Raw genomic sequence first — 16,378 nt, 5'->3', positions numbered from 1 at the left:
AAAATTATTAGCCCCTTTAAGCTAATTTTTTTGATAGTCTACAGAACAAACCATCGTTATACAATAACTTGCCTAATTACCCTAACCTGCCTAGTCAACCTAACTGACCTAGTTACCCTTTAAATGTAATTTAAGCTGTATAGAAGTGTCTTAAAAAATATCTAGAAAAATATTATTTACTGTCATCATGGCTAAAATAAATCAGCTATTAGAAATGAGTTATTAAAATTGTTATGTTTAGAAATGTGTTGGAAAAAATTCCGTAACACAGAAATTGGGGAAAAGAATAAACAGGAGGGTGAATAATTCTGACTTCAACTGTACATCATTATATAGGGGGGGTAGCCATTTTATTTAAATCAAAATTGAATCATCTTGATTGTTTGTCTTGTTATTGTAATTATGTTTTTTAATGTCAGTTATACATCTCCATGTAGTTTTCTGGCTAAACAGAACAAGACAAATTTGTTGCTGTCCTAATTTTAAGTTGAATCAAGTTGAAATTGCAAGTCACTTCAACTTACATAAATTAAACAGGCTTAAAACATCAAGATCACTTCGCATAACTTATAAAATAAAGTTGAAAGCTAAAGCATATGTTCATTCTTTTATTCATTCTCCTTCGGCTTAGTCCCTTTATTCATCAATGGTTGCCACAGAAGAATGAACCGCCAACATATCGTGCATATGTGTTACGCAGCGGATGCCCTTCTAGCTGCAACCCAGTACTGGGAAACACATTTAATCAGTGACCTTGCTGTGAGGTGACAGACGCTACCGTGTCACCCAAAAGCATATGTTGTGAAGTGTTTTTTAACATGTAAGTTTTACAGTGTATTTAAGTAGGTTATTCTATATATTGTACATGTGAGTCTCCATAAAACATATTTTTAAAATCGAAAATATATTTGAATTTCCACCTTCATACACAGTGGCGGTCAAGAAGAGGTTTCCCAGTGTGTGCAGAGGAATAGTCCAGCACATCTTCAGTCCTGGAGCGCCCTTGTCCTGCAGAGTTTAGCTCCTACTCTTATTAATCACATGTGCTTGTAGCTTTGTAGAGATCTTGAGGACACTTATTAGATTGTTTAGATGTGTAACTGCAGTGTGTAGATGCCATTATTGATTAGTTTAAACATCACAACAGAGATGCAATCCATTTAAATTGTCTTCCTTATTCCTTAAATTTGTAAGACATTTATATTTATCTAGGTAGAGTTTTTGTCATAAGCTGTGGTTATTATTAGACCCGGGTTATTGTCTGCCAAATTAAATTTTATTTAAAGCTGTAGTTCTGCTACTGTGTAGTGGTATAAGCACGAGACAAATATTCAGTATATCTCATTACCATGACAACATGATTGCTCGCACTTGTTGAGGTCCAGCAATTGGATCATTCTCTCTCTCTCTCTCTGTGTGTGTGACCTTCTGCTCCAATCTTCCCACTCACCACCTACACAGTGTATTAGGTCTGTTGTAGTGTATCAACTGTTCTCGCTCTTTTTCATTCCCAGTGGACCTCTAAGAAACCTGAAATTTTCATCTAGCATATACATTAATAGCTTAGCTTTCAGTTTTGGCCTAAATTATTAGAACACTTGGCATACTTAAGAGTTTTTAGTATTTTTTTTTTTATAAATTGGCCATTACAATACCCATGAAACGAATTAAATACCTATTAAATCATCATCAAATATATATACACTATATATATATATATATATATATATATATATATATATATATATATATATATATATATATATATATATATATATATATATATATATATACATACACTATACATGTATATATATACACTAGATAGTGCCGCCAGTTAAAACAGCACTGCCATATTTGTACAGTGCTCCCAGGACAAAAGTCATTCAACTGTGACTTCAGCGCTGTGTAAGGGTGTAGTAAGGAGCAAACAAAGAAAAAGCATAGGCAGAAAATTACATAGGTTAGATTTTGTTTACTACGTTTTTGTATGTTATGAACTTCTTGAAAGAAAGATCATAGTCCAATTAAGGCCGTTTAAAAACAAACAGGGAAAAATAAAAACACGAATCACAAAATACAGAAAACTGTAAATGTATGGATATTTTTTACAGTGTAGACATCAATATCACCTTTTTGGAAAGGACATTATATAGTGTAATACTGCAGGGTAAAGTTTACATACTGTCCACCCTATACACAACCTCTTAACTTTTCTGATTTTGAGTGTTATGTAATAACAAGCTGTTTTGGAACGATGATTATTGTGCTTTACAAATCAAATTGAACTAAATTAACTCAAGCATGCAATTTAGCCTAGGTCTTATTCTTAAGCCTGTTTACTGTTTTGGCAAGTACTTTGATACATTAAGAAAATACAGTGTGGGGGTGGGGGGTGTTCTAGAAAAAAAAAATGTTCTAAAGGAGCCGTTGACGTGGAATTGAACCAGATTTTGCTAAAAACCCAAACAATACAAACATAAAAATAAAACTAAACCAAAAAAAAAGTGTAATAACAATGGAATGACACAAGGAGAAAGTACTGAAGTACATTTAATACTTATATCTGGAGAATATATGCAGGATGAAGTCATGCGTTGCTCAGGTGTGACTTTAACACAGTGTACAAATCTTGATGACTCTTTGGGTCTCGCCTATCAAATCTGATCTTTAATTTGTACTCCATTTCTTCATGTGTTCAATACTTTTTCCAGTGTCATTTCAATTTATAACGCATAACTTTATTTGTAATCTAATTAATATTGTTTTTGTCAACAGTACGATTAAAAGTATGTTTTTTAAGTAAAATGGTGATGTGTTGAACACTTATTTCCCCCACTGTACATGCAAGCATATTAAATAATGTAAATGCTCTGAGCTTTGTGTTCTTTTAACTTAAACATAGATGATATTGTTATAAAAGTGCAGCCTTATTAAATAAATAAGGCAAAATTGTGTTGCTTTCATGGAGAATGTTGGACTGAGTTGTATAACATCCTTTCATGAAAGGTGCATGTTTGATCCTTTTGGCGAATAAAGACTAAAAACATGGCTTTAACATAAAACAGCGCATTTCTCATTTGTGAAAAGTGACAGCAGCAGATTGCATTGCTATGGTAACACAATGGGTCTGCTAGAGTGTGGGTGGTATGTAGCATACATGTTCTACATTTAGCTAATGTAATTACACATTCAGTGCTAAGAAACAGTGCTGAAAGGCATTACCACTAAATGATTTGAGCACGGTTATTATGATATGATAAAATGAATATTAGAAAGTACTAACCAAGTAGTGACAAATTATTATGTCATTGCATATAGTTAGGAGTCTAATGTATATTTCTGAAGTCAATAGTGAAATCAGACTCCGAAAACAGAAACAATTGAAACACTAAAAGAAGTTTCAGTTGTTAACTAGGCAATGTAATAAATACTGTATAACAAATGAATGCTCACTGAGATAAAGTACATCCAGGATCACAGAATAAATCCCAACATAAGCCTGAAGGACTTTATTCTTTGATCTTCCTGGATCTACTGAAATTTGAAGAAGATCTAAATTGACTGTTTCCACTGATCTTGAGATGTTTCAGCAGAGTAACTGGAGTTAACCTGTGGTCAATTTAGTTGATTGGACATGATTTAATTAAGGCATACACCTGTCTATATAAGGTCCCAGGGTTGACTGCATGTCAAAGCACAAACCAAGCATGAAGACAAAGGAATTGTCTGTAGACCTCAGAGACAAGATTGTCTCAATGCATAAGGCTGGGGAAGATTACAGAAAAAAATTCTGCTGCTCTGAAAGTTCCAATGAGCACAGCAGCCTCCATCATCCATAAGTGGAAGATGTTTGAAACCACCAGGACCCTACCTAGAGCTGGTGTGGTGAGTGATCGGGGGAGAAGGGCCTTAGTCAGAGAGGTGATCAATAAGCCGATGGTCACTCTGTCTGAGCTCCAGTGTTCTTCTGTGGAGAGAGGATAACCTTTCAGAAGGACAATTGGCAATCCACCAATCAGGCCTATATAGTAGAGTGGCCAGACGGAAGACACTCCCTGCCTGGAATTTTCCAAAAGGCATCTGAAGGACTCTGAAGACTGTAAGAAACTAAATTCTCTGGTCTGATGAGACTAAAATTGAACTCTTTGGAGTGAATGCCAGGCGTTACGTTAGGAGAAAACCAGGCACCACTCATCACCAGGCTAATACCATACCTGTGGGGATGTTCTTTAGCAGCAGGATCTGGAAGACTAATCAGGAATAGGGGAAAGATGAATGCAGCAATGTACAAAGACATCCTGAATGAAAACCTGCTTCTGAGTGCTCTTGACCCCAGACTACGTCGACGATTCATCTTCCAGCAGGACAATGACCCAAAGCACACTGCCAAAATAACAATAAAGTGGCTTCACAACAAAGTAAATGTCCTTGAGTGGCCCAGGCAGAGCCCAGACCTAAATCTTATTGAGCATCTATGGAGAACAATTCCTTCGTCTTCATGCTTGGTTTGTGCTTTGACATGCAGAGTCAACCCTGGGACCTTATATAGACAGGTGTATGCCTTTTCAAATCATGTCCAATCAACTGAATTGACTACAGGTGAACTCTATGGCTGTACACAGTCGCTTCCCATCCACCCTGGTAGAGCTTGAGAGGTACTGCAAAGAGGAATGGGCAAACAATTCCCAAAGACAGGTGTGCCAAGCTTGTGGCATCATATTCAAAAAGACTTGAGGCTGTAATTGCTGCCAGAGGTGCATCAACAAAGTATTGAGCAAAGGCTGTGAAAACTTATGTGCATGTGATTTTTCAGGTTTTTTTAGTTTTAATAAATTTGCAGCAATTTCAAAAACTCTTTTTTTTCACATTGTCATTATGGGGTATTGTGTGTTGAATGTTGAGGAAATCAATGAATTTAATCTATTCTGGAATAAGGCTGTGACTAATTATTTTTTGAAAAACTGAAGCGCTCTATGAATACTATCCACATGCACTGTATTTAGGGGCATTAGGTGCAGTTTGGGATCCATCCTTTTTCTTTTAGACCAAAGCACCCAAAACAGCCACTCATATTTAACTGTGTAAAGGGTTGAACCACCACAGTATGCACCATAACACATACTAAGCGAATGTTTTCATAGGAATGCACTAATTGCAGAGACGCATGGTTTGTTTCCAAAACAAAACCCAATTTTATTTTTGTACCCCTACCCCTTCCTCTTGGCCCTTACAACCGAGGGTTAAGAGGAAGGGCTTCAAAATGTACCCCTAAGAATTGGAAGAGCACTACAGCACCTGCCCACGTCATCATATGTCCTCGCGATCATTTGCTTCATTTGAGATCAGACGATGGCGACTGCTGTAGTTATTCCAGTTGTGCTATTTATTGGTATTTATCTTCAGGAAATAACTGAAGGCATATATTATGTTATCATAACGATATAATGTGACAATAAGATCGTAGCTGAACTGTGCATTTACACCCCTGCTGAAAAATCCAGCTTTAACCAGCCTAGGCTGGTTGGCTGGTTTTAGCTGGTTGACCAGGCTGGTTTTAGAGGGGTTTTGGCCATTTCCAGGCTGGTTTCCAGCCATTTCCAGCTTGGTCTTAGCTGGTCAGGCTGGAAAATGACCAGCCAAATCCAGCTAAAACCAGCTTAACCAGCCTGGTTTAAGCTGGATATAGCTGGTTTTGGCTGGACTCCCAGCTTGGCTAGGCTGGTCAAGCTGGTTTTAGCTGGTCATCTCCCAGCCTGACCAGCTAAGACCAGGCTGGAAATGGCTGGAAACCAGCCTGAAAGTGGCCAAAACCCCTCTAAAACCAGCCTGGTCGACCAGCTAAAACCAGCCAACCACCCTAGGCTGGTTTAAGCTGGATTTTTCAGCAGGGACAGTGGCCATATTCATCTGTAAACACACCAAAACAACATTAACATTAAAAAGCCCATTCTCAGCTACTAGACTTTTCTGACAGGGTATTCGAGTGTCAGAATGTTGTGGGACTGCTGTACAGGAGTTATTATTAGGGATTATTGATCGCGAAATTTAGCAATCCTTTTTTTGTGTTTTTTTTTTTTTTTAAAGCCTGACGGTAAAACACGAACGCGGTTATGAATACATATGTTTGTTTGTCGTAAAAATTCATAATAATGACAAAAAATATTAATTTGTGGATCTCCTTACTTCCAGGTTTAGCAATAATGCCGTTGTGGCTGGTGTATTCTGGGAAATTTTCTTACCCCTTGGTTTGGAGTGTGGTCCTGAAAAATCTTCATTCAAAGAGCTATTCACTCTTAGCCCTACGCCTTCAAGCTAAAGAATATTGGGACACCCCTACCCCTTGATTGGGCCTTAATGTGAGCCACCATTGTACATTTACCTGTATGTATGAGGGCGTAGTCTCACATGTAAATTCTACTCTGAAACATATACTGGCTCATTAATAGCATAACATTATATTGGACGACAGAAATATAACCCAATTTTTACAGCTATATCTGGTTGTATGCTCACCTTTGCCTTCAAACATTAAAGAGATAAAAGTAGTCTGAAGCACAAAACTGCCTGGATAAACAGCAAAAGGTCAGGAAATAGATTTGTTGCTCTGAAATGTCATCATCTTCGAGCTTAACATGAAGAACATTTGGACAGAAGTCATTCAGGAACTCAAAGCTGAACCAGAAAACACTCAATGTAGTTCATTCCTGTCTGCATTACAATCAAAAAAACAATAAGCTTGTGCTAGAATATTCCTTTATTCGATGTGAAAATATATCCGCATACAATCAAACGCCAAAAAATCAGTTATCAAAAACATTATCAATAGGAAATATGACAGAAGCCTATGTAATACAAAATTGCAGTGTTCTCACTTGTGCCCAATCTAGATGAAGGCAATAGTGTTAATTAATTACAAAAACAGTTGTCAAAGTTACAAAAACCGAAGAAAAGTAAAGTAGTTAGTGGTCATTAAAGTACAGACGTATTCTGCCTGTTATAACACAATGATAATAAGCAGGCTTTAAGAGAAGTAAAGGTGTATATGTTAATGAAGCAAAGAGAAATGAGGTGAACACAATTCACTGTAGCCCTTGAAACCAATGAATGAAATGATATGGAGTACATGATACATCCAGGAGTATATGCAGTACAGACAGTGTAGTCGTTTGGTATAAAGGTATAAAGTATTCATACATTGAAATTAGTATAACACATTGCAAATGCATCCATCAGTCTTTACAATGTACTCTGTGACTGATCATTCGCGCAAATACTTGTATAATAAAAGTTAAGTACATCAAATTGATACGAAACATTTTTCTGATTGACTGAAAGTCCTTGATAGTCCATATGAAGTGTTCTTGGCTTCGCTCTTTGGCTGAGGGAGGCTGTTTTTTTTATTAGTTCCAACATGCTTTGAACATGTGATTAACCAATAAGGACATTCAATTAGCTCAAATGAGTTTGTTTGGGATTTGCATTAGCGTTGCATCATGGACTGTCTGACTACTTCCTCTAGGGATTTTCTAGAGATAAGCAGCCTGACCACATCTTCTTTCTTCTTGGTGAGCCTTTTTCGTGCCTGATCATGCGTCACCATGGTCATGTCCCAGCCATTCACCTGGAATTAATATGGATTTGATTTAAAAACAAAAAAAAAGTTAGACAAAGATACAAGACTGTTTACTAAACGTTAATAAGGGAAAGAACTCCAATCTCACGAAGCACTTTAAGGGTGCATTGCGGCTAGCACTTTTGGTGCGCACACGGGTTCGTTTGATGTCAGAATACGGTTCGTTTAGCCAGTGTGAACGTTGCCTTCTGAACTCAGGTGCGCACTTGTGAACAGTCCCAGAGTCCGAGAGGTGGTCTGGGGTACGGTTCGTTCAAACTCTGATACGGTTTACTTCTAATATGAATGTAATCGTACCAAATAACGGAAAGAAACCCCGAATGCAATCATCCCAAATAACGGAAGTGAACCCCCAACTGTACAACAAATTGTAGTTTTCATAACGTTAATTCGTGTGTGTGTGTGTGTGTGTGTGTGTGTGTGTGTGTGTAGCTGTGTATCACCTACCTTGACAACAAGAGGGACTGACCCACAAACAGTGATAATGTCTGCTCGATAACATCGCGTGTTCTGAACATTTTGAATATTTTTTCCAAGAGTTCACACACTTAGCTGATGATTGATTTTGAAGCTTGTTTGGCATGCTGTCCCTGGAGAGACCCATGAGCTTATAAGATCCTCGAGCCCGGGGCTCCCTCCCGTTTGCAGGGCAAGAGGGGAGTTTGAGCTAAGGTAGATCTGAAGAACTCCCCTGCTGTAGTAGCTAATGAACAAATAGAGATTGCTCTAAAGAGATAACTACTTACTAGGAGCATGTTGGTGCCGATTCAATTAACTTAAGTTGTTTATGTCTTTGGACGGTGGGAGGAAACTGGGGAACCCGGGGGAAACCCACGTGAGCATGGAGAAAATGTGTAAACTCCGCACAGAAATGTCGGCTGGCTTGGTAAGGACTAGAACCAGTGACGTTCTTGCTGTGAGGCAACGGTGCTAACCACTGAGCCACCGTGCCACCCATCTAGGAAAGGGGGAGGAGTAGAGGTGGAAGGAGGGATTCTTCAAAACGAAGATGGCTGTTATATGGAACTTAGGGTATTTATAGTGGCTTAGGAATCGTTTGATTGGTAAATCATGAATTGAATAATGCAGGACCAGCTGCAAGCAGTCATAAGCATGTGATCCTCTTAAAATTAGTTTATAAACTTCACTTTGTGAGACACAGACGCAAGTGGCTATCTGTATTTTGGTTTTGATAACAAAACCAAAAGATTCAATAAAAGCAGAACCATGATATGCGGACATCTACATTTTAGAGCTGTGCTTTAAGTGGCTGTCACCTAGCAACAGCTGTACAAAAAAAAAAAAAAAAACAGCACAACAGCAGCTTGATGACGCAAGAGTACCGGCGTTCAGAAGGAAACACAACCAACTGAAGGGGGACTATCTAATTTGGGTTCGAACCAGGCATTCGAACCAAGTGTGAAAGTACTCTAAAAGACACAACCAATGAAAAAACACTTAAAGATGCAGTATGTAAGTTTGACACCCAGTGGTTGAACAGGGTATTAAATTCCTGGATAAAACTATACGCAACGCAAGTTGCAAGGTTGAGAACCAACAGCTTGACTATCGAGCCTAAACGGTGATTTAAAGCTGATTAAAATCGTTTTCTAAATAAAAGCAATGGAGTTTGAAAGCCATTTGACCTTTCCTCAATTCTGGTCAAATGGAATGCCTTTTAGCAGAGGCAATCAGGGCATGTCTTATTTATTTTGTTAGCTACGCCCATCTTCCAATTATCCAATCAGTTCCCAGGAACATAATCATCATGCATCACCCCCATTTTTATCCAATAATTATTTCAATTGGATGTAGGTCACTATATTGGAAAAAAGGGCCATCTTAACTTTCATTTAATGCAGACCTTTAGAGACACAAAAATGGCACCCTAAACTAAACCTAAGCATTCTCCCTCAAAGTCCGAATTTTTGTGATGTGATGCCACTTACTATCAGGATGTGATTTTGAGAGAGCTAAATGGATGATTGAGACATTCTACTATCTTGTGGACTTAACAGATAAGAGCACAGCCATTGTTAGTTTGCAGGACCACAAATATGCATTTAGAACAGGGCCAAAATTACGTCACAGCGCCCCCTGATGGAGATTAATAAAATCAACACTGAGCATTCTGATATTATAAAGCCAGTTGCACAAATCCAATTAAGTTTTTTTTTACCCAGGTCAGTTTGTATTTAGTTTGAGAAAACTATGAGTTTGGATTGGTTTTGAACAGGCTTTATTCTGGGTTGGAGATTATGAAACAAATATGGACTAATCTGCTGTAAGTAAAGGGACTCCCAGTCCCTGTGTGGCTTTTTTGATCCAAATTAAAATCTTTTAAAAAATAGTTTTGTTGCCAATAATTTGTTTGCATCTTAAAATTATAATAATTTATATTTTATACTTTCAAACTTTGGAATTGTTAATATTACTAATGACTTTAAATTAATATTCACATTTAGATATTAACATAAATTACAAAAATTTTAAAACGGCTGTTTTTAACCTACATTACTAAAAATGCTATAATAATATAGATAATAAGTTGTCTTTTCAAACATTTTCTGTATAAAAAGTATTTAATTTGGCCTTGTAAATGCGTTTAAATTCATTACATTTATGATAATGATATTTCTTATCTTAATATTTCTTATCAGATGTGACTTTCTTGTGAGAACTGAATCAAACTGAGGGCGTACTCACACTATGCACAGTTGCCTTGAACCGAGCCAAAGCATGCTTGCCCCCCCTCCTGTCTTCCCCAACAGCCCGCACTCACATTACATTCAGCACCATGTCATCGATGATGCGCTGTTCAGTAAGAAGTGCTCTCACTCAGCACAGCAGAGATTTCTTTAGTTATATCGTTTTAGTCGTTTGATATAAAGTGACACGCAGTCAAATATTTCACCGAATAGATCTGCCACTTTTGAAGCTCAGAAACAATCATGAAGTCCTCGTGCTGCATGTTTTAGGAGATTTGCTGGAGGTGCAGCTGTCGTGCAGTGAGGTTTTTGCGTCTTTAATAATCTACAACAGTCATGTTTATCGAACAGTAAGAATGATTGATAAATCCATATGAAACAGTCCCTTAAAAGTCACGTCTCGTCCTCAGTTTCAGGCATGCCTTGCACTCACACTACAAGCGTACCACGCCAAAGCCCAAGGGAAGCGCGCTCTGGCACACCTCTTCCAACCGGGCCAGGGCCAGCCAACTGAACCATGCCTGAGCCCGATTCAGAGCACTCACACTTCTCAAACGATCCTGGGCACAGTTCGAATAGTGTAGTGTGAGTGCTCCATGACACTCAAATGTGTTCTGTGATTGGCTGTTTGCTGCATGTGTCACACTTTTACACCCTCAAAAGTTAATGACTTACTCTGCGTTAACAGAGAAGGTTTATATCAAGCTTTGTGAAACAACTGAACCTGATCTTAACCAGTTTGCATTTCTTTGGATTTGTCAACCCAAAATGTACTCTTGCAACCCAGAGTTTGTTCAACTGGTTTTATGCAACAGGCCTCTGAACAAAACCCCAGTAACTCTTAACCTGACAGTTTTGGATTTCTCACCTGCATGATTTTGTCTCCCACCCTGAGACCAGCCACTTCTGCAGGTCCACCTTCAGATACTCGTGTGACATAGATTCCCTGTGAAATAAATAAAGTTCTAAGAGTCATTTTTAAATACAACGCACATACATTTCTGTTTCTTCAGAACATTCCTGATGTTTGACGTTCTGACCCCAAACACGCCTTCTGACCTGTTTGCTATTTGAAATGGATACCATTTTGTGCAATGTGATTTTTAACTACATGCATTAAAAATAGCTAAGGACAGTTTACTGGTCAGACATTCATTTTCTTTTTGGCTTAGTCCCTTTATTAATCAGGGATCACCACAGCAGAATGAACCGCCAACTTATCCCTTCCAGCTGCAATTCATCACTGGGAAACATCCACACACACTCATTCACACACATACACTACGAACAATTTAGCTCACCCAATTCACCTGTACCACATGTTTTTGGACTTGTGGGGGGAACCGGAGCACCCGGAGGAAACCCACACCAACACGGGGAGAACATGCAAACTCCACACAGAAATACCAACTGAACCAGCCAGGGCTCGAACCAGTGACCTTTTTGCTGTGATGCGATTGTGCTACCCACTGCGCCACCATGCTGCCCGACTGGTCAGACATTATAATTACAAATATTGGTAATATATAATTCATACAATGTCCCCGTGTTGGTGTGGGTTTCCAACAGGTGCTCCGATTTACCCCACAGTCCAAAGACATGCAGTATAGGTGAATTAAATAAACTAAATTGGCCGTAGTGTATGTGTGTGAATGAGAGTGTATGGATGTTCCCAGTGATGGGTTGCAGCTGGAAGGGCATGCGCTGTGTAAAACATATGCTGGATAAGTTGGCGGTTCACTCCGCTGTGGCGACCCCAGATTAATAAAGGGACTAAGCTGAAAAGAAAATGAATGAATGTACGTGTGTGTGAATGAGTGTGTATGGATGTTTCCCAGTATTGAGTTGGGGCTTGAAGGGCATCCATGGTGTAAAAAACATAAGCTGGATAAGTTGGCAGTTAATTCCGCTGTGGTGACCCCTGATGCATAAAAGGACTAAGCGGAAAAAAATTACCACACAGAAAGGCCAACTGAGCCAAGGCTCGAACCAGCGACCCAGCGACTTTCTTGCTGTGAGGCGACAGCACTACCTACTGCGCCACTGCTTCGCCCCTATCTGATTTTTGATTCATTAATAATAACAAGTGTAATTTCAATATTTGAACACTGAACTTTAATAAAACTAGTGGCCTTATGCTGAGTTACAGTAGCCTCGGTAGCAGGAAAAAAAAAATGCTTCATCGTGAACAAAACTATTCATTTTACCAAACAGGAGTTCTCACCTTGTCTGCTTTATCTTCAGAAAATGGATTCTGGCTTGGATCTTGGTCGATTCCTCCTCCAATGCTAAATCCTAATATTAGATTGTCACCATCACGTAGTTTGAGAATCTCAATTCGTTGCTGAAATACAAAGAAAATGGATGTACCATCTGAACTCATGATAGCAACTGGAAATCCAGTAAAAACAAATAAATAAATCTAAACTACGTAAATCGCTAATGCATATTTGGAAATTCTCGCATATTGAATATTAGGGCTGCCCAATATATCGTTTCAGCATTGAAATTGCAATGTGATCATTCACAATAGTCACACCGCAAGATAAACAATGTTGAGAATTTTCACAATTTATCATTTGCACATATTTATGATGCATGTGATTGTGTAATGATTTTAAAAACATTCAGGTATAAGAAAGTGTAAGATTTATGACCTTAACTACAATAATTTTATTGAATTATTTTTATTTTGATCATTCAGTTACTGTACTTGAATACTGTTAGACTCTGGAAACGATAAACACTTCATTTCAATTGTATCTTTTTTTTTATTTTATTTATAGATTGTTATGCATAAGAACACATGCAAATACAGAAATGCACTACAAATAGCACAGACCACAGCAAAAATGGGTCAGAGAACCAGAAAAGTTTATAGATTGTTTATTAGATTTTATGAAGATACAAATAGTAAACTTTAATTTAAAAATCTCTGACTACACACGTGCATTAAAATACTCACAACACATGCAAATACAGAAATGGACTGCAAGTAGCACAGACAGACCACAATGAAAATGTGTCGGGGGACCCCAAAGCGTTTATAGATTTGTTCATTAGATTTTACGGGGATTGCACTCCCACTGCAGAATCATTCCAATCAAACTGTTTAAATTGTTTCCAAATAGAGATATTAAGTCATCTAGTGAAATTGTATTCATATCGCAATATAATTGCAACATCGCAACATAATGAAATGTTGCAATGTTAGATTCTTGCCATTTTGTGCAGCCCTATTGAATATTAGAAAGTTTATTCTAAAGATAACAGATAGGTGTTATATATGTAAAAGTAAATTTTCACATTTGTATCTATGACCTTTTAAGTCATATAATTTAATGAAGTGACTTAATGAAGGGATCTTTTTTCATTTTTTTAAAATAAGACTATTATGAAAGAAAAATAACAACATGTGACAAAACTGCATTAAAAAGTAAAATTGAAAACACACAATATCTGTTTGTAAAATCACCAATTAAACTATCATAGCACTTATGATGAGACGTAAAATTATTCTCCATTATCATTCACCATTTCCGCCACTGAATGCTAAAAAAAAAAAAAAGTCAGAATTCTGCGTTACAAAGTCAGAATTGCAAGTTATAAATTCAGAATTCCTAGTTCTAAAGTCAGCAATGCGAGTTATAGAGTGTGAATTGCGAGTTATAGAGTCAGAAATGCAAGTTATAAAGTCAGAAATGCGAGTTATAGACTGTGAATTGCGAGTTATAGAGTCAGAAATGCAAGTTATAAAGTCAGAAATGCAAGTTATAGAGTCTGAATTGCGAGTTATAGTCAGAATTGCGAGACTTTATTCTGACTCTATAACTTGCAATTCTGATTTTATAACTTGCAATTCTTACTTTATAACTTGCAATTCTGACTTTATAACTCAGAATTCTTACTCTATAACTCGCAATTCTGACTGTAATTTGTAATTTTTATTTTATTTGTTTATTTTATTTATATTTTATTCAGTGGCGGGAACAGGCTTTCGTAAGAACCAGCATGTACAGTTTTATTATACAACAAAATCACTTCACATTTCTTAACAAGAAGGATTAAATGAGAAAAGAAGAAATTAAATAAAAAAATAAACAAAACAAAGGACAGGGTACATAATTATCAGATGACATAAATATATTACACATATTTTTCAGAGTTTAGTTATTAACAAAAGTTATTAAATGCACTTTTACTACAGAAAATGCACATATACAAAAATGTATGCAAACATGTTGGAGAAGAGCATATATTAACTGTTTTAAATCCTTTTCTATTTTTAGACTTATTTTAATCTATTTTTCTAGCACCACAGAGGTTTGCTTTTATTTTATTTACATAACATTAAAATAAAGTTTATAGTAAAACCAGCATCTTTTAAAAAGCGATCCTTATAATAACCCCAAATCACCAAAGAATATTTGCAAAAACCTTTAAAAACATGTTTGTGTTTTTAGCAGCTGCGATACAATCTAGGTAGTAAGCTCACTATGATTTAAGACACATCCCACGGCACAGCTGTGTGTAACCATATATGGCAGCACTACCTGAAGAAAACACATGAACCACACCTGCTTAAGGTTACATCACACCTGAGTGACATCAGAACAGTTTAAATAGAATAAAATTAACGATTAAAGCTTATATTGTTATCGTGAGTTATTACCGGACAGGGCTGGTAATCTTTGTGTAAATGACATTAACGTTACATTTCAATGAAGTCCATGCACTCTTTACTCGTAAAGTGTTTGACTTCGCTATATAGTTATTGTTACATTATTTAATAATTAATATTAATCAAAGAAAACAATACAAATTTAAAAATGAGATATTTAAACAATTAACAATTGTTCACTTTGTTCGCACTGGCTAGCGTTAGCCTAGCATGCTAACCCTTTCCATTTTTATCAGCTGTCATCTTAAACTCAAATAAACTTAACAAAACACTCCTGTCATGTCATATATTAGCGATGGTTATTAAAAAGAGATTACATTAGCTGCTTTCTTAGTCAAGCGACAAAAAACGAATCACTGGCGGAATTAAAAAACTGCAAAAGCAGTAACGTAACGTACAAAGCAGAGTCAGTCCACTGATGCTAGTGGATGCTAAAACTTTATCTTACTGGACGCAAACTCACCACGACAGCTGTGACGGGCTGACCAGGTATAAACGACATTTTCTTCTGCTTAAAAAGTTGTTAAATCTGCTGGAACTGTCGGGCTTTATTTCTGTGATTTTTCTCTGATAATAATGTTAGGGTGTTCGGTTCCTCCCCTTTGGCTATGTGTGTGTCATGTTGGGGCTGGGCTGCATTACTCATACACACACCCTGCCCTCAAGTCTGCATTGCACTTATCTCGCATTATTCGTATTATTTTTTTTCGTTCATTCACTGAATCAAATGTGTATGATGTTAAGTATATGTGTATACTTATGTTGACTCGTTCACGGCCATATATATCTAAAATAGTGATTTCCATCATTTTGCTGTCATTTAGCCAAGCACCACCACTGACTCTCCAGCAGATGACAGTGTTTGATCAGCATTGATATAATGATTTACATTTTTGAAGGATTAAAATATTTCAAGACAGTGTTACGATTCTTAATAATAAAATAATGTTAAATGATAACTAATTTACATGATACAATAATGTAAATCCCTAGTAAAAAATAAAAAAAACAGCTTAAACCAGCCAAGGCTGATTGGTTGGTTTTAGCTGGTGGACCAGGTTGGTTTTAGAGGGGTTTTGGCCATTTCCACGCTGGTTTCCAGCCATTTCCAGCCTGGTCTATGGAAGCTATATCTAGCTTAAACTTGGCTGGTCAAGCTGGTTTTAGCTGGATTTAACTGGTCATTTTCCAGCCTGACCAGCTAAAACCAGGCTGGAAATGGCCAAAACCCCTCTAAAACCAGCCTGGTCGACCAGCTAAAACCAGCCTAGGCTGGTTTAAGCTGGATATTTCAGCAGGGAAACACGTTTGAAGTTCTATATAGTCTTATTATTGTTGTTACACTAAAAATAT

General features: G+C 37.2%; 2 protein-coding genes across 2 annotated transcripts in view; both read right to left on the bottom strand.

The window, feature by feature from the left end:
- The window catches only part of LOC141376513 (uncharacterized), a 214,091-nt gene that overhangs the window by 89,684 nt on the left and 108,029 nt on the right, over positions 1-16,378 (bottom strand). The gene's annotated exons all lie outside the window — the stretch shown is intronic.
- Positions 6,743-15,641, bottom strand: tax1bp3 (Tax1 (human T-cell leukemia virus type I) binding protein 3). The gene is given in 4 exon segments (NM_213470.1): positions 6,743-7,624; positions 11,213-11,290; positions 12,569-12,688; positions 15,489-15,641. Coding segments are annotated over 4 exon segments (378 nt in total). The 5' UTR covers positions 15,528-15,641; the 3' UTR covers positions 6,743-7,483.

The sequence above is a fragment of the Danio rerio genome, chromosome 11 (genome assembly GCF_049306965.1).
Source record: "Danio rerio strain Tuebingen ecotype United States chromosome 11, GRCz12tu, whole genome shotgun sequence".
NCBI classification, from domain to species: Eukaryota; Metazoa; Chordata; class Actinopteri; order Cypriniformes; family Danionidae; genus Danio; species Danio rerio.
Note: the sequence above shows the minus strand (reverse complement) of the source record. Positions and strands in the feature narration are given on the sequence as shown.